At 40.8% G+C, this 23,176-nt stretch overlaps 1 protein-coding gene across 2 annotated transcripts in view; it reads right to left on the bottom strand.

Annotated features, from left to right (window-relative positions):
• Positions 1–20,699, bottom strand: part of syn3 (synapsin III) — a 133,841-nt gene extending 113,142 nt beyond the window's left edge. Inside the window, exons 1-2 of one of the 2 annotated variants that reach the window (XM_085437581.1) lie at positions 20,477–20,699; positions 5,207–5,676 (exon numbers count right to left, since the gene is read on the bottom strand). In XM_085437581.1, the coding sequence (XP_085293707.1) occupies positions 5,207–5,619 (413 nt within the window). In that variant the 5' untranslated portion in view covers positions 5,620–5,676; positions 20,477–20,699. The remainder of the gene's footprint in view (positions 1–5,206; positions 5,677–20,476) is intronic. The other variant, XM_085437580.1, reaches the window with a different exon arrangement.
• Between the last annotated feature and the right edge of the window lie 2,477 nt (positions 20,700–23,176).

The following is a 23,176-nucleotide window of genomic DNA, read 5'->3' as shown; positions in this document are numbered from 1 at the left end:
ACCAGAGAGGAGCTGGAGATGAACATTTATAAACTCCTGCAGAATGAGTAACAGTTGTCTTTACTCTCAGGACATCCATCAAGCAAATTCAAGCTTCAAATCAGGGATGTCAAGCTCATGTTACATGCCTCACGCAGCCCACTTTGATCTTAATCGATGAAACTCCTTTCTCTCAGTGTAAATAAGTTTAACTAACCCCTGAGATATCTTATCATAAGAAAAAGATGCAATTTCAAAGGTACATCTACACAATGAAGAAATCCTGCTGCAGTAAATGAAAGATCTGTCGGTCCAAAGTCCAAAATTTCCTTCACATTTCCAAAGTCATCCAGTGGCCCAAATTGGAGTTTTTGCCTGGCCAATTCAGGCCCCCAGGCCTCATGTTTGACACGACTAGTCCAACAACAGTATCAGTTTCCATGGATGTGATGTTGTTCAGGCAGCTTTGGAGCCAATTTTAGGTATATTCACTAACAATGGACATCAGTGATAACAGTCCAAAGTGTTAAGTGAATCTAAAAAAAATCATCTTGAATTGGATATCAATTAATTACTGCTTTCAGTCTGTTATCTAAATGGAAAAGACATGACCTTCATCTCTAGAGATAACACTGGTTTGAAATGAAATCAAAGTGATAAGTGATGATGTAAAGACTAATACTCTGAGAACATCTGTAGGCTCAAACGCTACAAGACTGCAAGAGGAAGTGCTTCAGATAAAATTTATAGTCTATCAGATAACTCCATCTGCTGGTCAAAGCTCATCACTCCTACATAGAAACATTGAAGCGTCAAGGGAAATGATAAGCAGCCGTCTATGAGGCTTTAAGTAAGCTACAGTGCCACCCAGTGGTTAACTCAGGAACAGTTCTACATTTAACAGCGTTTAACAGCAGCTTGACACGCTTTGAATTCAGCAGTTAAAAGCAATATCATGTTTTCCTGCTCTATTTCCTCACACTGAACGAGACTCTTTGCCCTGTGAAGTGACATCCATGGACATTTGCATTGATAACCAACAGGAACAGTCTCTTTGTCTCCTACCTCTGAAGACATCCTAGAGTAGACAGAAATGCAGTTTCCTCTCAGAGCACTTAAATTGCACAATTCTGAAAAGTTATTGCAGAAAATGTGCCAAAAATAAAGCAGTGCCTACCATCCATCCATCCATCCATTCGCTTCCGCTTGTCCTTTTCAGGGTCGCGGGGGGCGCTGGAGCCTATCCCAGCTGTCATAGGGCGAGAGGCGGGGTACACCCTGGACAGGTCGCCAGTCTGTCGCAGGGCCAACACACAGGGACAGACAACCATTCGCACTCACATTCATTCGCACATTCACACCTAGTGATAATTTGGATTATCCAATTAACCTATCCCCACAAGCTGCATGTCTTTGGACGGTGGGAGGAAGCCGGAGTACCCGGAGAGAACCCACGCCTACCAATATTTAAAAAAATAATGTGTTATTAAAATGTTGCTTGGAAGCTTTAAGTAAATCCCTTTTATCAAATTGAGGGTGGCTGGGTATGTGAGGTCTCCTGGCCAGGTCGCCAGTCTGTTGCAATGTTTAAAAAGATGTAAGAAATGATTAAAAAATGATGTGTTTCTACATCTCACGTGTGTAGGTGTTATGCTGTTTTGCTTAAGGCTTCAAAGCAAGCTGTGGCATCACAGAAATCCTGCTTGTGCTTAAAATGTGGGCCCTAAACTCAGCACTGTCGTGTCAAACTGTGCAGAAAAAAGCTCAAACTTTGAATAAAAGCTGCAACCAATAAATGACAATAAGCAAAGCGAAACTATGGAGCATAGATGGACACCTGGACTTCAAAATTGCAATCCATCACACATAATCTAACCCACTACAACAGTGCCGCAAGCTATTTTGACAGAGTTAACTCATATGATCAAAGTTTGAATACTAAAATCTCGTTTGAAGGTAAGGTTTCGTTACCCTGGATTGCTTTATATTGCTCAGATGTTCCTGTTGCTGCAAAAGCTCACAAAAAAAAATCAATAAATCAACCGCACTTTAAAAAAAAAACTTCCATTCTTCTCTCTTTATTTAACTAACAGAGTTGGTGATTTAAAAATAAAAAAAAAAGCCGCTGTTCTCTCAAAGAGTGAGGATGCTCCATCTGAGTGGCTGAGTGAGCTTTTGTGCCTCAGAGGGTGGATGATCCCCTGACGACTCATTTCAAAAACACCAGGGTGTGAAAAGAAATGGGTCCTCTTGGGATTGCAGCTTAAGGAAAAGAGGCCACCCGGCTTTGAGGGAAATTGAGAGCAATCTTGGTGCTTTTGACACGGCTGTCAGTGGGGCGCTTTAATTTAGGGATCATTTTTAGACTCCTGCCTGATCTCCTAGTAGAGGATTGCCTCCGCACATAATGATCCCTACTAATTCTGTGGGTGCAGCTTGAGCGGCTGGAAATGGCTAATAACAGCCCAGCTGAGGTCGGTCTACCAGCAAATGTCAGGCAACAGAATAACAATTCATGAAATGGATGAGTGGTTTATTGATTCCGTAAGACAAACACGATAAACTGGCTGCTGCGTGTCTTCACTGCAGCTCAGGAAATCAATTCCTCCGGCGTTGGGAGTAAAAGGCAGCTGAAGTCGGCTTCAAAAATTCATGTATGGGCTGTCAGCGAAAGAAGAGCTCATTTCTTCTGATTAAATCACTTTTTTTTTCCCTGTCACATTCCATCGTTCCTTTTCCTTGTTACCATGACAATTTTAATTCCAGCAAAGAACGCTAATGCAAACGCCGGCTAAGACCAAGGACGTACAAATCTATCATAAACAATAACACATCTCACTTCATTCAAACTGAAGCACAAGAATGTTTTCCATTTGGCAGGAGAGTAGAAGGAGAAATACAAGCTATCAAAGTTGACCTTTTTTTAATCTTAGCAATATCTTCTTTTTAGATGCTAAAGATTTTGGTGGCTAATTAGCTTACTGACAATGAGATGTTTTGAAAGTAGCATCTTAAAGGAATACAGATGTTTTTCTAAATACACCTACGTGCTTCCAGACAAGAGTGTCGGATTAGTACTACTGTTAACATCATAGCATTAAAAGTATGGAACCGGAGCTAGAAGTAGATAGCCTAACTTAGCATAAACATTAGAAACAGTTAGCCTAGCACTTTTCAGAATTACTTGAATTATATGAACTACAGCAACAAAAACAATACACGGCAAGAAATTGTCACTTTATATTTTACTTATATATTTATATTTATGTATTTCTTTATGAATAAAAACTATATTTTGTCAGTTTGCAATGCTATGCTAGCTGTTTCCTATCTTCATTTTACTCTAATGCCAACTTAGTCCAGCTTCACTCTTACATCCATGACAGCAGTCCTGTTTTACAAAGTATGTACACCTTTTCTGTAATTATATACATTTTAAAAACATGCTAATTTATAGTTTAATAATCAAACAGTCAATGTAAATGTAGACTTGCTTTTAGAAGGTCTGGTGATGTATCAAAGAAGTTCACTCTTAAGTTTAATTTGCCATGTCCCACTTATACTACTACACTTTATACAGCAGTAAGAAGTAGAGATGGCACGATACCACTTTTTTATGTCCGATACCGATACCGATATCATAAATTTGGATATCTGCCGATACCGATATGAATCCGATATAGTGTTTTTTAATCAACAAAACTGTTTTTTAAATATCTTGCTGCATTTTGTATAAGTTCATACTCAAGTTTAAAACAACAACTACACTAAAGCTATTCTGTTATACCTGTATGCAAAAAAAAATATTTCATAGTACAGCAATACTGATCAATCTAATAAACTTAAACCTACACCATCCTCCCTATTCTGGTATTTTAAAGAGTACTTAGCATAAATATTAAGCAACCTAACTAATAGGGTTCCAACTCCCAGCAACAACAAAAATAAATAAATAAAAAATAGGGAACCACCCCTCACGCTCCACCTCATGATGCTTAATCGCCGTAATCAACCTTAATTTGATGCAGTGTGAAAAAAAAATGCACAGAAATCAATTATTTTTCAAGAAATATTAAATAGATTCAACATCTTTCTTCAACAAAATTGCAGACTGCACAGATGGTACCTTCCCAAAGGAAAAAGTACTATAGCTTACTAGGGTATATTAGACTTAATAGTTACTATATACAGTAATGGACTTCTATTCATTTTGCATCAAATTAAAACTTTGGCTGTCAGATAATTATTTATTAAAAGCTAGACATTTTAAATGAGAATAAGAAAGAAAAGTATGTCTTTGTGCCCCCTTTTCCCTGTTCATGCCCTATCGGCCCCCCTGGCTAAACTTTGCTAGATCCGCCCCTGCACAGTTACCAGCCGTCAAGCTACGTAGAAAAAGATCCTCGAGTAGAAAGTAATATTAAATACATTCTAACAATAGCTGATCAAGCTTAAACGTGCTGCTGTTGTTCAGCCGCTGGTTTCCTCTTTCTGGTGCAAAGTGGGCCAAAAGCAAACAAGAGACACGGACTCGCGACAGAAAAGCCGATCAGCTGATCGTTAAGCAGTTTCATGATTGAAGTAGCAGCAAGAAGACGCAGTCGCTTGTTAAGCTTAACGCAGGAATGCTTTACAAACATTCAGAGATGGACTTACACACTTGCTTTACTTCTCTCGGGATAACTTTGTCGGAGATGAAATGCCGGGTTGCTAGCGAAGCTCCAAATGCTATCCAGACCACCGACAGGTCCCGCATGCCACAGCCGCTCTATCACGTGATGCATACTACTCCAACGTGCTAACCTGAGGTGAGTTACGGTGTGTTGCAAGTTTTGTGAGGTGCTTTCGTGATATTTAATGGATCGGATTACATTTTTTATTTTTCTCCGATATCCGATCCAGTAATTTAGGTCAGTATCGGACCGATACCGATACGTAATATCGGATCGGTCCATCTCTAGTAAGAAGGTTACTTCCACTTAACTGCTCATTGGTTTTTGTGATCCGCTGTGGAAATTTTAAGGGAAGCACGACTGTAAATGACATGGAAGAGTTCTAGTACTCTGACAAACAAATCAGTCACACTTCAGTTCATTATTTGCTGGAACTTGAAGTGATCTCAGATGAGTCATTTCAGACTTCAGAGAGCAAGCACTGTGATGTGAAATGTTTTCTGCTCAAATATAAACCCACACTTGTGCTACTACATTAAAAGGCTTCTGCTCACCAGTCTGTGTGCTGATCATCAATCACCAGCAGGATCTTAGGCTTGCGTATCACAGGCTTGGCCGGCTGAACACCTCCTGCAGAGGCGCCTTCAGCAGCCGCCGCTGCCGCTGCTGACTTAGCATGCGCGGCAGCCGCCACATTCTGGGCCATCTGTGCACTCTTCACCACACTGGAGAAGGAGCTGAGGAAGCTCCCTGAGCCTGAGGCCGGACCAGAGGCTGAGCCAGAGGATACGCCCGAGGCTTGAGGCTGGCTTGGGACGCTCGGGGGCTGCCGCCTCTCTGTGGCTGGGGAGGCAGGAGAAGAAGTTGATGAGCCTGGCGGGGTCGGCCTCTGCAGATCCATCATGTAGCCGTTGGGGAGGTTGGCCACAAAGCTGCTGTCTGACAGGCGCCGGCGAAGGTAGTTCATGGTGATGGGCTGGTGGGTCAGTCAGGCCAGAGGTGAGAGGGAAGAACGCCTGTAGTCCTGAAAAAGAAGAGAAGATTCAAAACACAAGAAGCGAGCTCAGGCTCACTTTTTAGTGCTGTCTATGGCTGATGTTGTGTTAGTCCAACATACAAGCTACACCAATCTCTGATGGGGTGGTTGTCTCTTTGGTCGCATTCTGAATTGACGTATTCACAGAAAATCCCCCAGTGCTACAGAAGCATTTTAACTTCTTCTGGGTAATTGCTTGCAGCCAGCAAAATTAATGTTTTGATTCAGACTAACTGCTCTAATCAGCCATGTTTCCTGCTCCAGCAGGCAGCTAATCAAGCAAAAACAGCTCTGATAAAAATGTACAAAATGAGTTTATCACACAATTAGCAACTAGATGATGATCATGATGGAGGATGTACTAAACCACAGTGACAATGATAGTCATGGCACAGAGAACTGTTTGGTGCTTCCCCACACTGAGCAAACAGGGTCACAACAGAACAACATAGGTTCAAACCCCCTCTCTCAAAATGAGAGCACATTAACAGAATGATGCAAACTTGACTGCAGCTCCTCCAATGGCAACTTGAGGTTTGCTCCTAAATGAAGTCAAACTCAACAGACTCTTATGTTAAAATGCACAATTTTAACCAGGAAGATAACTTTTTCCCCCCCTTCCTCGTCTAATCGTATTTCTCTGTCTTTAACTTCCAATATAAAGCACCATGAGGTGACAGTTTGGTGCTTCACAGATAGAATTGATGAAAGGGTGAGTGAGATTTGTAGTAGAAAGTGCTTTGGGCAATCTATTAGAGTGGAAAAGCACTATGTAAGTACCAGTCCATTTACCATGTATTTAATTATTCTAGTCATTTAGCTTTATACGTATCTATCAATAGCGGACTATCTCGTGAGCGTCCTGAAGCTTTGGTATAAAGATTTAAAAAAAAAAACAAAAAAAACAACAAAAAAAAACCAGGAAATGCTTTCTCGAGATTAGTTCTGATGATAATATATCAGTAGTGTGTTTACAGTAATCCAGATGATAAGACACTGAAAAAGCTGTCAGGCTATGAATTGTTTAACACAGCCTAAAGTGAGTAAAAGATTATCAGCAGTATCTATGGAGAGTTTGAGTTAGTTCACTGAGCAGACTACAGTATATGGCATGTAAGCATCAGGATTAGATGCTGAGGGCACAGATGAATCTGATCCAATATTTAACAATATGATGCTTTTCTACTTTTCCATGTTCACACTAATCAGCGTCAGACCTCAGGCAAAATGAACCACGGATGGAAAGCAGTGTCACATCGATGAGGATGAAAAACTAGAGCTGTTATTACTGTGACACTTCAAAGTTGTTCCACTGTGATTTTCTTTTTTCTTATAACAGCTAGGAATCTGTTAAACCCGATTTGCATAAGATCGAGTTACCCATGCCGGGTGGGACAGAAATCGCTGGCAAATAATTCAGCGACGCAGCCGTGATGATGCAAAGTTGGAGGAGATTCATAGCTCATTTCTTTGTAAAGCAGACGAGTCAGTTGGAAAAAAACAGTTATATAACACATGGAACCCAGCGAGGCAGAGGAGAGACATTCAGGCAGATTAGCCATCAAACTGCAGTGAAGCACGCACGCAAGCGGAGAGGAAAAGAAACCCCTAAACCTGATTAAAACTAGGCTGCTCCCACTATAAATGGAGCTTAGATTAGATAAAAGTGCATTTCTTATTGTGGCGTCTTGTCTCAGGCGGATGCGCCCAGTGTTTGTGGCTGTGTTTTTGCAGAGGAGGAGAACCTGACAAGCCTGCAGACATAAGAGAAGGATGTGGAGCAAATGTTACATCTTGACAAGTTACTGTAGTCAGGTTATCGCCAAGAGGAAGCTTTCTGTGAAACTTGCAGCTGTTGCCTGATATTGCGAGGCAAGAAACTGAAGTGAGACCTGAGCTGCACAGAAGCTGAACCGTACTATTCTGCTTAGCAGCAGCACAGTTACAGCTGTTAGCAGTGTGATAAAGCGCCACTGGATCTCTCCTGACAGAACACTGAGCTCAGTGACGAGTAAGGCCCTATTAATATCAGTCAGGTTACATGAATTATTACAAAATCTAAATACAGCATAGTGTCCACAACGACCTGATCGTTTTCATCCTAAGGTAAGAGTTGCACTCTTAACTCAAAACGTTCATTGCATCATCTGGCCATCCGGCAAATTAAACTACAGCATTCACCATCCACTTAGCTCTAATTCCGTCTTCACTAGGTCCCGAGAAAAAGATCGGGCCCTTAATCTGCTAATTATGCTCCCCCGCTAGTGACTAACTTTCACCTTATTGCTGTTTGCTGCTGGGCAAATGGCATACAGTGATGTTATCATGGCTCCCTGCTAGAGAAGCTGCTGAGAGTGAGAACAGTGACAATGAAGGTCGAAAACTAAAATTAGCTATAAAAGTTTCAGAAGTTCTCCACAAAAGTGTGTGGAGCTGTAAAATATATTTGACTTTTTTCATATTACACAAAACTGAAAGATTGTTAGTGTAAAAATATTGATTTTTTTTTTCCATAGACATTTAAAAAGTGTCTCACTGTAAAGCAGTTTTTAAACATATGGTACTGAAGGAACCCCATTTCCTACAAAATACTGGAATACTGAATAAAATATAAATAAAAACAAAATCATAAATCTATCAATCTTTCATTCACAGTAGAACATAGAAAACATATCAAGTGTTTAAACTGAGAAGAATGCTTTGCAACTAATTTGGTTAAATGGCAACAGGGAAGTTTTCCCAGAAATAAAGACGAGCTGAGGTTTATCAATTTGCAAAAAAAACCCTTCATCTACAAATTGTGGAACAATTTCAGAACGTTCCTCAACATAAAACTGAGAAGACTTTGAATAGCTCATCATCTACAGGTGTTAGGGTGCCTGGGCCTCGACCCAGTGTTTTGTGTGTTTGCTTCTTTCATTTTGTTTATTTGATTATATTCTAGCTTTCTTTGTCTAATGCGTTACAGGACTGTTCTAAGTTTAGGTTCTCTGTGTGTTTATGTTAGAGTTTTAGTCTTCTGGTTTCTGTCTGTGCTCCAGAGTTGCTGTCTCCCCTGTTGGCTGTATCCTCTTGTCCGTGTCTCTGTGTTATGTTTCCTGTTTTACTTTGAAAGTCTGCGTCTCATATTAATGTATCTGATTTTGCTTCCCTTGTCTCGTTAGCCCTGATTTGTTCCAGCTGTGTTTCCCTCCTGTCTCCCATTCCCTGATTGCTCCCTCTGTGTATTTAAGCCCTGTGTTTTGTTTGGTCTGTGTGGTGATCGACCCGCATTCTCGGCTGGATGGGAGCGGCCAGTTGACAGCTTTCTCAGAGAAGGCCTTGTATATTTCACCAAGACGATGCTAACTGAACTAGCCTGTCTGCAGTCCACACTGATAACCAACTGAAATCATTTAGAGTATCATGAACCAAAACTTAAGACCTCCTCAGTTCCCAGAAGTTTACAGACTTTTTGAAGATGTGTTGCTGACATCAAAATAACATGAGTTAATGGTATATTTTCTCAGTTTAAACATTTTATATATTTTCTGTGTTCTGTTATGAATAAAATATGACATTTGCAAAATCAATGTTTTCGGTTTTCGATTACATTTTACGACGCCTTCAACTTTTTGGGAAATGGGTTTTTATAAAATATGGACATTTTTAAAGCCTTGAATGTGTTTTTTCTTTTTTTACCTGATGCCATCTTGGTATTTTGAAATATTTTTGATTGCATTAGGACGAGAGGGTGAAGAAGTAAGTAATGGGACATTTCTAACATTTCTAGATTTAAAGCATCGCTAGCCAAGGTACCTAATGCTAGCTACCTTGGCTAGCAATGTGAATTGTAGAGACACAAATATATGCTATGCATTGCTAACATATAAAAGTCTCTCTAGCAACATAGATAACTAAAGCACAGGGTTTGGGGAAGGATAGTAGTATAACTAAAAAGACAGAAATACACACAAGCACCAACACACTAGCTCAATGACTTCTTGTGTGAGGCTGGAAATATTCAAGTCAAAGGCCATAAATAGCATTTAATATAACAACTGATTGAATTTGGAGCCACTGGAAGGACTTGTCCTGAATAAAACATTAGCATTCTGCTAATCAGTTCAGGATTTCCACCTTATGATGCCTAGCTGATAGTACCCTCAACAACTACACCCTTAATCGTGCAGAACTTTAGGCTTTGACAGTGGGAGTGAAAAACTTCCTTTTAAAAGGAAGAAAGTGGGGAAGTGGCGCATGCACACTGGCTTTGTTTTCAGCATCAAAGTCTGCGGCTTGAGACTGATACACATTTACTCTCTATCAATATACAGCAGCATGATGTTATATCTAGGATGGAATCATGGTCAACAGTGTGCTTTCTTTATGACAGTCATAAAAATACTGAATATTATGAGACTAAGACTTTATTACTTGAATTTAGGGGTTGTTGCCCAGGAGTTTATTCTGGATTAGGATCCCAGTTGTCAGTAGGAACAGCAAAACAGGAGCTGTAATAAGCTTTGCAGCAGTTAAGCTTAACAGTGTATCCTACCACCGAGTGATGAGCATCCCCCCATGGAATTATGCTAATATGTCAACCACTGCAAAGTTTATACAATGCAAATAAGACATTACAGTAAAAAGAAACAGCAAAAGCAGGAGCTAGAAAATCGACAGAATAAAGAGAACAGCAAACTGTAGCAATTACAGGCATAGATTTACTGACTGGCAGCTCTGTCCTCTTTGTGACGACTTGATCTCATTGAAAAGACGAAAATTACTATCTTTACACTTGTGGCACATTTCTACTTTTTCAACCACCCCCTCAGCAAAGTTTCCTCTGTGCCTCAAGTTTTAAAAGCCTTAAAGCTTTTTCCTCATCGTTCTCTCAGCAGTATACCCGCACACTGTTACCCCTGAACAGGTGGCAACACTGCTCATGGGACTCTAGCAGGAAGTAGCAGAAACAGGGTCAATCGCTGGTTACTGCGGCAAAGCCTGAGTTTATACTGAAATATCCAAACATTCAAAAGCTTGAATAATCCTCAGTTGAAATAGACGATAGCAGCAAAAATCAGCTCAGCAATAATCACAGGCTTAGCTGCTAATGAAGGGGAAGGAGGACGATAATGCCACACCATACTCTGGAGCCCCGCTGATGTACAGCGTGCGTTTTTCTATATTTAAAAATCTCGAAATTGACGAGGAGAGAGTGCGGCAGACCCAGCAGCCTTCCTTCCTGTTCTTTCCTCCTTCACATCCAGTCTGTGAATCTGTTACATCTAGCACATAATCTGAACGCCTCTTCTGTGAATTTACACACCAAAGCCTGATAGAAGTGTTGACTGAGTGGTGGAAGACATGCAGCAGTGCCACGTCGTCTTCTTTGACCACTCCACAGGCCTACAGGAAGTTAAGAGCACGTGCCATATATTCACACCGTGCCATAAAGACTACTTGCTCCCCGCTAAGGTTTTCAAGTGCCTGCCTCTCCTAAATGACAAAGTGTGGAAACCTAAACTGTGTGTTATCTAAGACCCTAACTGCTCTTAACTTCCTTCTTAAGGCTCTTACGGGAGCGTACAGCGCCCCTCACACCCCAAAGCCAAACATGAACACACGGACAGATATTGTCTGCTAAACTGGAACGAGCTTACAGGGATCAGTGCTCATCTCCCCAGTGTGCAGCGTGTCACCACGAGCAGTCGAACAAGGTTTTAATTATTCATGACAGTCTGAGGTGAGTGGCTGGGGGTTGTAACGAGAGAGAGCAAAGCATAGCTGCTTGGACTCGAGTCTGAAATTAAAGAGAGCAGAGAGACAAAACGCTGGGAGAACGAGCTGGCTGGAACCTGCCCCGAGGCATTCTGGGGGATTATTAATAACCGTGCGGGAATCGGTGCCGCGTTGATGCTCATGATGTTACTATCCTGGGGCCATACAGTAAAAATTCCTTGGTGGCAGGCCCTGTTGTCATGGTTACCATAGATCATATTAATATTCATCGATCATCATCAGTCAGTCAATCTCTCTGTCTGCCTGTACACATGTGTTGTTGTTTCCTCTACTGTTTTTGGAAACAAATCGGTCAAACTTCTCAACAGCAAGCATCTTAATCTACAAGGCAGACAGCCATGAAACATGCCGGGCCCACTAAGGTTTATCAGATCCTTTCAAATTACCCTGACCTCTTCTGTAGAGCCATCCTGTCTCAAGCCTCAAAATCTAATTAGATCACTGCTGTTTTGTTGCTTCAGACCAATGCTCTCACCCATCTCAAGCAAAAAAGCAAATTAAATACATGTTTTTGTTTTTCCAAAGTCAAGTCCCAGGCTTCGTTACCACATCTGTTTGTTTTTTTTTTATTTAACTATAATACTTCTTTACACTGTATTAGATTACCTAACTTCTCCTATTAACATTTAACCCAATTTAGATTTTTGACTTTGTTATTTCTGCTTTGGAAAAACCAAAACAGCCTGTCTGTAATTTTATTTTTCATATATAATGGACATGTCACGGACATCTTTTATTGTAATCTTTTGATACTTTTCTGTGTCTGCGCTAGCTGTAAGCTAGTAGCAGCTGATCTAGTCATCTGTCAGTCAGTCCACCTTTGGGGTCTATTCAGTTCCTTTTTATTTATATTGTACCAAAGTTAGATACAAGGTGCGAATCTCATTGCTTGTAAAAAAAGAAACTCATGTTTTCATCCAGTATGACACATTTTTCTTTGTCTTTCTGGGGTTTGACTCACTTTTGAAGGCTTTTGGGGCCTTGCTAGCTTAGCTAGCTTATTCAGAAGCAATGGCTGCCTCCTGCTAAATATGGCCTCACAATCATTAGAATCTGACTACTTTAATAATCCCTAGGGAAATTATGTTGGTTACAGTTGCTCCAAGACAGCAACAGTAACAGACTAAACTAATTAATAATACAAAATGTTACAAAGTTTACAAATAGCACTAATATATACAAATCACACAATTATAAATATCAAGAATATTACAGAGGTGAAATATATATGATTGACACTTAACTCTGACCTGTGAACTTTGTCATTTGCTATTTTACTGTAAAGCAGCGGTCCCCAACCCCCGGGCCATGGACCAGTACCGGTCCGTGAGTCGTTTGGTACCGGGCTGCGAGAGTTGAGGCTCAGGTGTGAAATTTATGGTTTTCGAGGTTTTTATGGTTAATTCGGTTTCCCTGGGTCTTTTCCTGTGTTGTAGTTGTGTGTCTTATTTTGGAAGAAATATTTGCGCATTACCATAGCGACCAGAGAGCATTAAGGGGCAGAGAGGAGTTACTCTCAATGTTGATGCCGCATTTCAGATGCTGCTAATAAAAGTTACATAATTACACAGTGAATTTGCGTTTATTATTATATTTAGAAAAATACCACAATTTCTGTCTTGGTCATATCATTTTATTTTGTTGTATTTATCACCTTAAGGGCTGGTCTGTGAAAATATTGTATTGAAAATACTGTCTGACATTAAACCGGACTGTGGCACAAAAAACGTTGGGGACCGCTGCTGTAGAGCGTGTGCAAAAAGGCTGTAACTACTGCAGTGTTTACAGTGTGTTAGATGGAGGAGGTGTACAGGGAGATGGCCACAGGCAGGAATGATTTCCTGTGTCGTTCAGTGGTGCTTTTTGGTAATCTCAGTCTCTCACTGAACATGCTCCTGTGACTAGCCAGTAGGGCTGCCACAAACGATTATTTTGATAGTCAACTAGTCACCGATTATTTTTGCGATTAGTCAACTAATCAGATCATGCATCCATTGGACATAAAACTACAGCTTATTGCACCAGCAGCATCTGCTCTTATATAACTATCATTAGCTTACAGCTTTAAGTGTTTAAGGTCTGTGCTAACTAAAAATAAAGACAAGATGATAGTTTATTAAATTTTAATGAAATTTGCAGATTGTTTCGGTGAAGTTTAATAAACTCCTTGCTATCTAAAATATAACAGGACACCGGAGTAAATTCTGGAGCATCTCACACTTCTGATAATCAGCTGTCTGCTTGACGTTTACTCAGCTGTGTAAAAACTATAACTTTAATCTCAGCCAAACCGATTTACTCAGGAACAAATAAAATACTGAAAAAAGCCAAACAATAACATTTTAAGTTATCTAAGTGACTTATATATCATGTTTAACCTGAGTAGCGAAAGACTGCGGTGGGTTTGAAAACGATTTGCCGGGAGTCCGGTGTTCTCACGGCTCTAGTGAGCCTAGCCCCCGGCTAACTATCGAGCTAGTGGGTAACAGACGTCTCCGAAAACGTCGGAGCGCTTTTGAAAATATGTGGTGTCTTGATAAACTGAGCAGATATTTGAGGTTTACACAGCTACATTCTTCCCTGAAAATATGTTAAACGTTTATTCTGTGACCCAGAAAGAATAATAAGAGTAATATTAAAACTAACTAGCTGCCTCCATTGTTGGAAACTGCGCTGGGCTGCGCTATGGATTCTGGGACACAGTTTCTTCTTCTTCGGGGTTTAACAGCAGCTGGCATCCTTGTACATGCAGTGCTGCCATCTTCTGTTTCAGTCCGTTATTACACTCTTAAATCCTACTACTTATTCCTGCGTCTTTTGTGATCTTACAAAGTTTCAAACGACGCGCCGACTATTAAATCAGTCGTCGACGATTTTGATAGTCGACGTAATCGTGACTAGTCGACTAATCGTGGCAGCCCTACTAGCCAGCATGTCATGGAGTGGGTGGGAGGTATTATCCAGCATTGTCCTTATCTTGGACAACATCCGTCTCTCCAACACCACCCCAAAGGAGTCCAGCTCCATCCCCACAACATTACTGGTCTTGCGGATCAGTTTATTGAGGCTGCTGGCATCTGCGACCCTCAACCTGCTGCCCCAGCATGCAACAACATAGAACATGGCACTGGCCACAACAGACTCATAGAAAATCCTGAGCATTGTCCGATGTTGAAGGACCTCAGCCGCCTCAGAAAACAGAGACGACTCTGGCCTTTCCTATAGATTGCAGTGCTGTTTTAACCCAGTGCAAAGCTAGCAGTATTTCCTATTATATGGCTCCACAAGCTAACACAGTCAGACTGTTACTGCCTTTCAGCAATGTTTGGGAAACTAAAAATACATTTTCATCTTCACTGATCGTCACTGCTCACGTTTCATACATTTGCTTAGCTGTAAATGCTACTAACCGTTCGATGTTCCATATGCACGCTGTACTTTGCAAATAACAGAGTTCAGACTATAACAAAACAACAGCATCATCACATAATCTGCACTGTCTTCTCAGTCACTTAGTAATCCACGCTTACGTACAGCTACAAGCAGGGCAGAAGTCCATCTAACTGACACGCCAACCTTTCAGGAAACAGGGATGTTTGCATGACTCATCTTTGTGTGCCTAGCACTCCGCCACCTTTTTCATGTTGCTACTAGGAGTGCACTAGGAGGCTATGGAGCTGGAAAAAAACAAAACATCTCTCCCAAGTCATTATCATACAATAACAACATCAACATAAAGCTCTGCAATAAATAAATTACTTCTGTCTCAGTCTGATATGTTTAATGCACAATATTAAACTGGTTAGATTATGATGGCATGACTTTATTGGGCTGTATTACGTGACCTCATAAGGAGTCCATTACTGAAATTGCTACATAAAAAAGTAGATTAATTAATGGTAATAAATACATATAGTGTTCATACTCAATACAGAATGTGCTCAGAGCAGAAAGTGTTCTAAATCCTAAATATGAAAATATGAGCAGTGGCATTTGCTATCAGCTAAACTGTTATTTATGCATACATACATATATCCATCTTTATACAGCACTGGCTCAAAACGATTTCAATCCGACTGTTAAAACCAAAACCTTTAAATTTGATTAACTTTGCAGAAAACTGAATCCTTTGCATTTGGGCCACACCAAGCAAAAGGTTTTCCCACATATATTTCCAGACTTGGAGCCATAAGAACCTCCCAACATATCACAAGTCCAAAAATACTGCACAACATTATAAAACATACTGTTAATCTGCAGTATCTTTCTCTCCCTGTACGTTCTCGCCTCTGCGGCGGCCGAGACATTTACAGCAAAGATGGTATGTTGAGTTGCTGTGGGAGGGTGCGTGGACGCCTGCTGCTTAGTTGATCAGCCATCGCAAAACTTGCAAAATGGCAGCTTGTGAAGACACTATTAGCCTCTAGGGTGTTGATTTCAATGCACCAAAATGCTAACATGCTGCGAAATGCTTTCAGTGCACTGCCTCTCCTTTCTACCAACTTACTTCCAAGCAAGACATTGTGCCAAGACGCAATTTGGATAATGGGGACATAATTCCGATTAGGAATACAAAATCCATTTCAAAAACCACGAAGCGTTGGACCTAAACTGAAAATCTCACTAATTTTGCACTTAGAGCACACCTAGGAGGAGCAGGAAAGTCATCGTCAAACTGCGAAACTCGATGGTTCAAGTGACACAACAGTCTCAATTCACTATAAGTGTCTGCAGCAGCAGCAGCGAGGAGCCGGTGAGGCGAGGAGTCACCGCCAAGTCACCGCGGTAGTGACCGAGCCAAGCCGTCACTGCAGACACCGCATTAGTGCACGTCCACACAAAAAGGCAGGAGGCCGACTAAATGTACTGAATCGCTGCAGAGATTAGAGGTTCATCAATCCATCAATCACTCAGTCAGTCTCAAACAACATCTTTCAGTTAAAGGGAAAAAAATACAAGTGTAAACACAATTCTGGCTTCCAGCGTTTGGTATAGAGCTCCAGCACGACGTAATCCAATACACCACCCATTCCCTTCATATCTGAGCTATGACCAACAGGTTGTCAGTGAATCATTTCCATAATCGCAGCATCAGTGGCATATTGATTCATTCAGAACAAGCCTCCACATTACTACAGCTTGTTTCTCCCAGTCATTTCTCAAACTGCTCTATTTTCTGCATTAACTTTGACATTCGTCCAGTAACGCCGGCTGATTAAGGACAAAAAGGTCATTCTTATCTTGCGATTCATCTTTTAGCCAGAAAACGTGAATCATTAGCAGCTGCAGTCGGCCTTTCATGCTGAGGAGCATCTGCTGGAAGGGAAGCAGATAACTGCTGATGGACAGAAGGCTTGCATCTGCCTCCTGATGACCTCATTACTATTTCATTGCGTTTATTTTGTAGTGTGGCGTCATTGGTAATAAATATTAATAACTACGTTGTAACACTGCATCCATTGTGCAGCACAGAAGTGCATTACAATAAATATGCATGTTTGTTTGCAACATTTAAAGACCAGGAAAAAAAATTTTATTTACTCTTTAAGTGCTTTTTTTTTCTTGCTCCACAACAATTAAGCTCTCTGGGTAAATAAGAAAAAACACTGGGTGTGGTATAATCTGATCTGTAACCTGGCAACAAAAAAAAAAAATAACAGCACAGTCATCATTCATCTAAATCAAAACATCTTTACTAAACTCTGATTGGTGGACAGAAGGATCTGAAAGCTACCTAGACAAACAAAACATGAAATGTCCACTAGTGACCAGCTGTCAAAGCTTTAGCATCCAGCAAATCGCTTCCAGTGTGGATACAGCTGTCACTACCCGATCCATACCGGAAACCCAATCGGTACCCCGCATGTGCGAAAGGTGTCTACTTCCAGTCGAAGCATTTTACGATAGTTACGGGTCAGAGTATCTGTTAAGATGTTAAGAATAATAAGTACCTCTTAAAGTTTTTGCATTAATGAACCATTTCAATATAATAAAGACAAAAACGAAAAATAAAAAGATAGTTAAGGATCAGGACTCCCCGATCCTTGCTGCGGATGTGCAAAGTCGGACCGTACTGTCGCTACCCGATCTATACCGGAAACCCGATCGGTACCCCGCATGCGCAAATCTTATGTCACTTCCTCTCTTTGCCAACATTGCGACATTCAATATATTTGAATGATACGGTTAGCGCCCAGTTAGCTCCTAGCATTTCTCAACAGCTCTGCCTCCTTTTCGACTACCGGGACATTTAAACAATGGATAATCCGTATCCGCAACAAATTTTTGCTTTTCTCCTCAACAGAGAGCGTTCTCCGATTGAACAACAGCGCCGTAAATTAAGAAGAATGGCGCCTAATTACAGACTTAATAATACAGACTTTATAATATGTCATGTGAAGATTCAGCAGCCAGATGAAGTGTTTACTGACAATTGACAGTGATAGCGCACATCATCATCACTATTCCAATCAATCCTCTCCACACAGACAAGCATAAACACACTCGACTATCACTAAATCAAATTTAACACACATTTGTAATGACGCAAATTCAGTTTACAACAGGGTTCATTCGCTCGGTCAGCAGGTGGCGGTATCCTCGTACACTGGGGAGTAAACTGCCATTAAACGAACAGAAGAAGAAGAAAACCCCTGCACATACGCAGTACGGATCGGGTAGGCCCGATTTGTACGGTCCGACTTTGCACATGCGCAGCAAGGATCGGGGAGTCCTGGGAGTCATTATCAGAAACATTTTAAGAGGTACTTATTATTCTTAACATCTTAACAGATACTCTGACCCGTAACTATCGTAAAACGCTTTGACCGGAAGTAGACACCTTTCGCGCATGCGGGGTACCGATTGGGTTTCCGGTACGCATCGGGTAGTGACACGTACAAATCGGGTCTACCCGATCCGTACTGCGCATGTGCAGATGTTTTCTTCTTCTGTTTCGTTTAATGGCAGTTTACTCCCCAGTGTACGAGGATACCGCTACCTGCTGACCGAGCGAATGAACCCTATTGTAAACTGAATTAGCATCATTACAAATGTGTGTTAAATTTGATTTAGTGATAATCGAGTGTGTTTATGCTTGTCTGTGTGGAGAGGATTGTTAGAATAGTGATGATGATGTCCGCTATCACTATCAATTGTCAGTAAACACTTAATCTAGCTGATGAATCTTCACGTGACACAACATTGTTATTCTTTTACGGCGTTTTTGTTCAATCGGGGGACGCTCTCTGTTGAGGAGAAAAACAGGAATTTGTTTGTATACGGATTATCCATTGTTTAAAGTCCCGGGCAGTCGAAAAGGAGGCAGAGCTGTTGAGAAATGCTAGGAGCTAACTGAGCGCTAACCATCATTCAAATATATTGAATGCCGCGATGTTGGCAAAGAGAGGGAGTGACGTAAGATTTGCGCATCCGGTACGGATCAGGTAGCGACAACAGCCTTAGCAACAGTGAAGGAAGATATTTCTCATTTATTTTGGTCATGCTTATACACAAATCTTTTCTGGCAAGAATTTTGTGTTTTTGTTGTTTCCTTTATCTTTTCTGAGTTCTCTCTTTGTTACGAGAAAATATTGTTTGGTTTCTTTAAGTACCCCATGCACAGGGCAAACGAATTTTATTTGATTAATTTATTGATATTATTGGCTAAATTTCATATACATAAGTTGAAATTTTCTAACACAAAACCATCCTTTCAGTGCTTTTTAAATGAAACCAAACAATATGTTAAAACCATACAACATTCTCAAAATCTAAAAGCTGTCAAAACCATAAACTTGTTCCCTGTTCAATATCATGTGATTCTTTAATAGACTGTGTCTATTTTGTTTTTTTTATACGAACCCCTTGACATTGTGTTTGCTATTTTGTATTTGTATATCTGTATTTTGTGCTTTGTCAATAAAGCGTATTCAAAAGAAAAAAGAAAAAAAAAAGAAACAGCCTTAGCAACAGGCTAGTAATCAAGATGGTGGTCGCAAGCACCCCTGTGCTAGCAACTGGCTAGCATTTAGCAGCTAAAAAACTACACCTAGTTTAAATTAACAGACACAGAAATAGAGTAAATCTTGGACCAGAAGGCCAGAAACAAATGATGTTAAAGTATTTTTCTGACCAATATCAGCTTTTTCAACCAATTGCCAATATTTACTTGATTCCGAATCAGCAACTCTTTATCTTTTTTTAATGTTCTTAAATGTATTTAAATTTATTAAGCTTTCATATAGCCGGTGACATTCTGTACTGTCATCATACACACACATGGTCAGCTCTGATTTGTATGCTAAGAAGTCAAAATAAAAATGTCAATTTTCTGTGCTGCGCTTGTGTCTGCTGCCGAAATAGTTACTGCAGGTTTAAATTGGGTTAAAAGCATATGTATGATTTTTAATATATCAAGATATTACCTAAAATAATTAAAATACCTTAAAAAAGTAAAATCTAAAAGTTAGCTTTTTACTTTAAACCAGATTAGTGACAAGTAGGAGCTCAATTAGGACTAAAACAGGCTCTTCTCCATCAGTTTCATGTCTCTGAATGGGAACCACACACACACACACACACACACACGAGTTAATGTAGCCTGACATCTGCCTTAACACAGCACTAGACTGGCCACCCCCTGGTCACAGTCATGACATGGATAGCCCCACCTCCCCTCCCTTACAGCGGAGTGACTGGACTGCAGGCTGCAGAGACACGGCTGAGGGAATCCCTGCACAGATCCATATCACACGAGCTGCCAATTCAAATGAGTCTGACACAGCAAAACGCTGCGCTCGTGTAGCCAAAACACATTTTTCCATCGGAGCGATAATAATCAATAAAACATGATTAATGCCCAGGAAAAAAAAAGCTTCATTGTGTGAAGCAGCAGCTGTTCTCTCCTAACAGAATGAACCCGCAGCAGGAAGCACAAACACCCCGACAAAGGCTGGGAACAGAAACGTGGGCATGATGCTGAGAACCAGAAAGCGCAAACACGCACAATTTACCTGAGCGGCAATTGTCAGTTATCAGCAAGTGTCGGGCGATGACCCTTCGTCTTCTTCTACTGATGCTGCTGCCTCTTCTTCTTTTGCGCTCAGGTCCGCGGTCCTCCTCAGCCTCCCAGCCAAGTCCCCCTCACTCTCTTTCTCTCACTCTCTCTCCACAATGCATGCTGGGAACGTGAGGGGTGTAGCGTATTCATTACCGCAGTCGGTCCTGTAAGCTCATTGGTCGGATAATTATTTCTTAAAATGAAATGGAAAAATAAATTAAAGAAAATTATATTTAAAAAATTTTTCTCGTGTGTTTAATTCAAATATCCCTTTAAATATTTTTTTTGATTTTTTAAAAATTAATCATGAAATGCTTATTTAATGTAGAAAATATGAACCTGCTGATCCATGTATTTAGTTTGCTGTATTTGTTGATCTCTTGAAGCTTGTTATAACAAAGGATGTCAGCGCATATAGAGAATGTGCAAAGGGACACTGACAAAGAGAATCACCATGGTTACGGTGACAGTCTGCAAAAATCTTAAATTGTCTAATATTTCATTGCTAAACTTGTGTGAAATAATGCAACACACACAGAGAGACACACACACACAGACACAAAGTGCAACATTTGCCCCCGAAATGTAACGTAGCGCTATGACACTGCAGATTTTGATATCGATCAGATGCCAAGTAAATTCAGTATTTCTGATACTGATACCAGTACTGATAATTTTACCCTATAAAAGGCATCTTATCTAGGGGAGAGCAGTGTGTATGAATCATAAATTCTGAACACATTTGAATGAACACTAAATCACTTTTACATCTTTTTTACTTTCCACAATAATTTTGAAACTGGGTTTTTCTGAGACCTGCAATCTAAATGCGCCCGTCTTTAAAGGACTTAAAGGACTTATGCTATAAATATAATAGACATGAAAGTCAGCACTAAAAGGTTCAGACTATGTTCAGTGGGCTACAAACTGAACTTGGAAGACAGAAACAAAGTACTGATCTTACTGCGGTGGTATTAATCCAAGAGAGGCACTTATGACAGTAAGTTCACTGCACTGAGATTGCCTCCACAGTCACCAGATCTAAATCCAATTGAGCACCATTGAGATGTGGTGGAACAGTAGATTCAAATTACAGATGCCGAGCTGACAAATCTGCTGCAACTGTGGGCTGTCATGTAAACATGGACTAAAATCTCTGAGGAATGATTCCAGCACCTCACTGAATCTGCACACAAAGAATTAAGGCGCTCAACATGCCACAACCAAAGTCTACAGCACAGGTGTCCAACTCCAGGCTTCGAGGGTCGGTGTCCTGCATGTTTAAGATGTGTCCTTGATCCAACACAGCTGATTTAAATGGCTACATGACCTCCTCAACATGTCCTGAAGCTCTCCAGAGGCCTGGCAATGAACTAATCATGTGATTCAGGTGTGTTGACCCAGGGTGAGATCTAACCACTGTGGATGACACCACAGTGGTTGGACTCATCTCAAGGGGGGATGAGTCGGACTACAGAGATGAGGTCAACAGACTGACTGAGTGGTGTTCAGTTAACAACCTCCAACTGAACACCACGAAAACTAAAGAACTTATCTTGGACTTCAGGAAGGGCAGAGCAGACCCACTTTACATTCACGGGAGCTGTGTGGAGAGGGTACACTCCATGAGGTTTCTGGGCGTGCAGATATCTGATGACCTCTCCTGGACTGCAAATACTACAGCGGTGGTTAAAAAGGCCCAGCAGCGTCTCCACTTTCTGAGAGTGCTCAGGAGGAACAACCTGGAGGAGAGGCTGCTGGTGACATTTTACAGAGCCACCATAGAGAGCATCCTAACGTACGGCATAACAACATGGTATGCAGGGTGCTCAGCTGCAGACAGGAAAGTACTGCAGAGGGTCATCAACACAGCCCAGAAGATCACTGGCTGCTCTCTGCCCAGCCTGGAGGTCACTGCAAACTCTCGGTACCTCAGCAGAGCTGGCAATATCATCAAGGACCACTCTCACCCCAGCAACCAACTGTTTGAACTATTACCGTCAGGCCGACGGTACAGGTCACATAAAACCAGGACAAACAGATTCAGGGATGGCTTCTTTCCCAGAGCTATCACCGTAGTAAATAAGCACAAAAACAATTGAACCTATTCCATACCGTCACTGTCATTATATTATGCTGCTATTCATACTGTCATTATATTAATGCTGCTATCCTGTATATATTGTACATACTATTGTTTGAGTACTTACGATTGTTTTTTTTGTACTTTTTATATTTTACATTTATATTTATTATTGAAACTTGCACCAAGGGAGTGGCACTCCAATTTCGTTGTACTCTGTACAATGACAATAAAGGCTATTCTATTCTATTCTATTCTAAAACCTGCAGGACACCGGCCCTCGAGGCCTGGAGTTGGACACCTCTGGTCTACAGGTATGTACTCTTCCCACAAGTGACCAATAAAACATCTACTAATGCTTCGATGATAGGTAGCCTCCCAACATACCACCACTTACCATCATCACAACAAAATATAAATGAAGAAACCAGTGGGAAGATATTGGTGATGCTGATATCAGCAGTAGTAAATATTTGATGACAGCAAAAAAAAAAAGAGGGATTAAAAGCGGACCGCCTGGCTTTCACTGATGTAACAGACAGTAATAACGTCACTGATGATTT

This window comes from Copadichromis virginalis, linkage group LG17 (assembly GCF_057382275.1).
Source record: "Copadichromis virginalis isolate Kocher_CV1m ecotype Utaka linkage group LG17, C_Virginalis_male_GT1.1, whole genome shotgun sequence".
Taxonomy (NCBI): domain Eukaryota; kingdom Metazoa; phylum Chordata; class Actinopteri; order Cichliformes; family Cichlidae; genus Copadichromis; species Copadichromis virginalis.
This window is presented reverse-complemented; position numbering and strand designations above follow the sequence as displayed.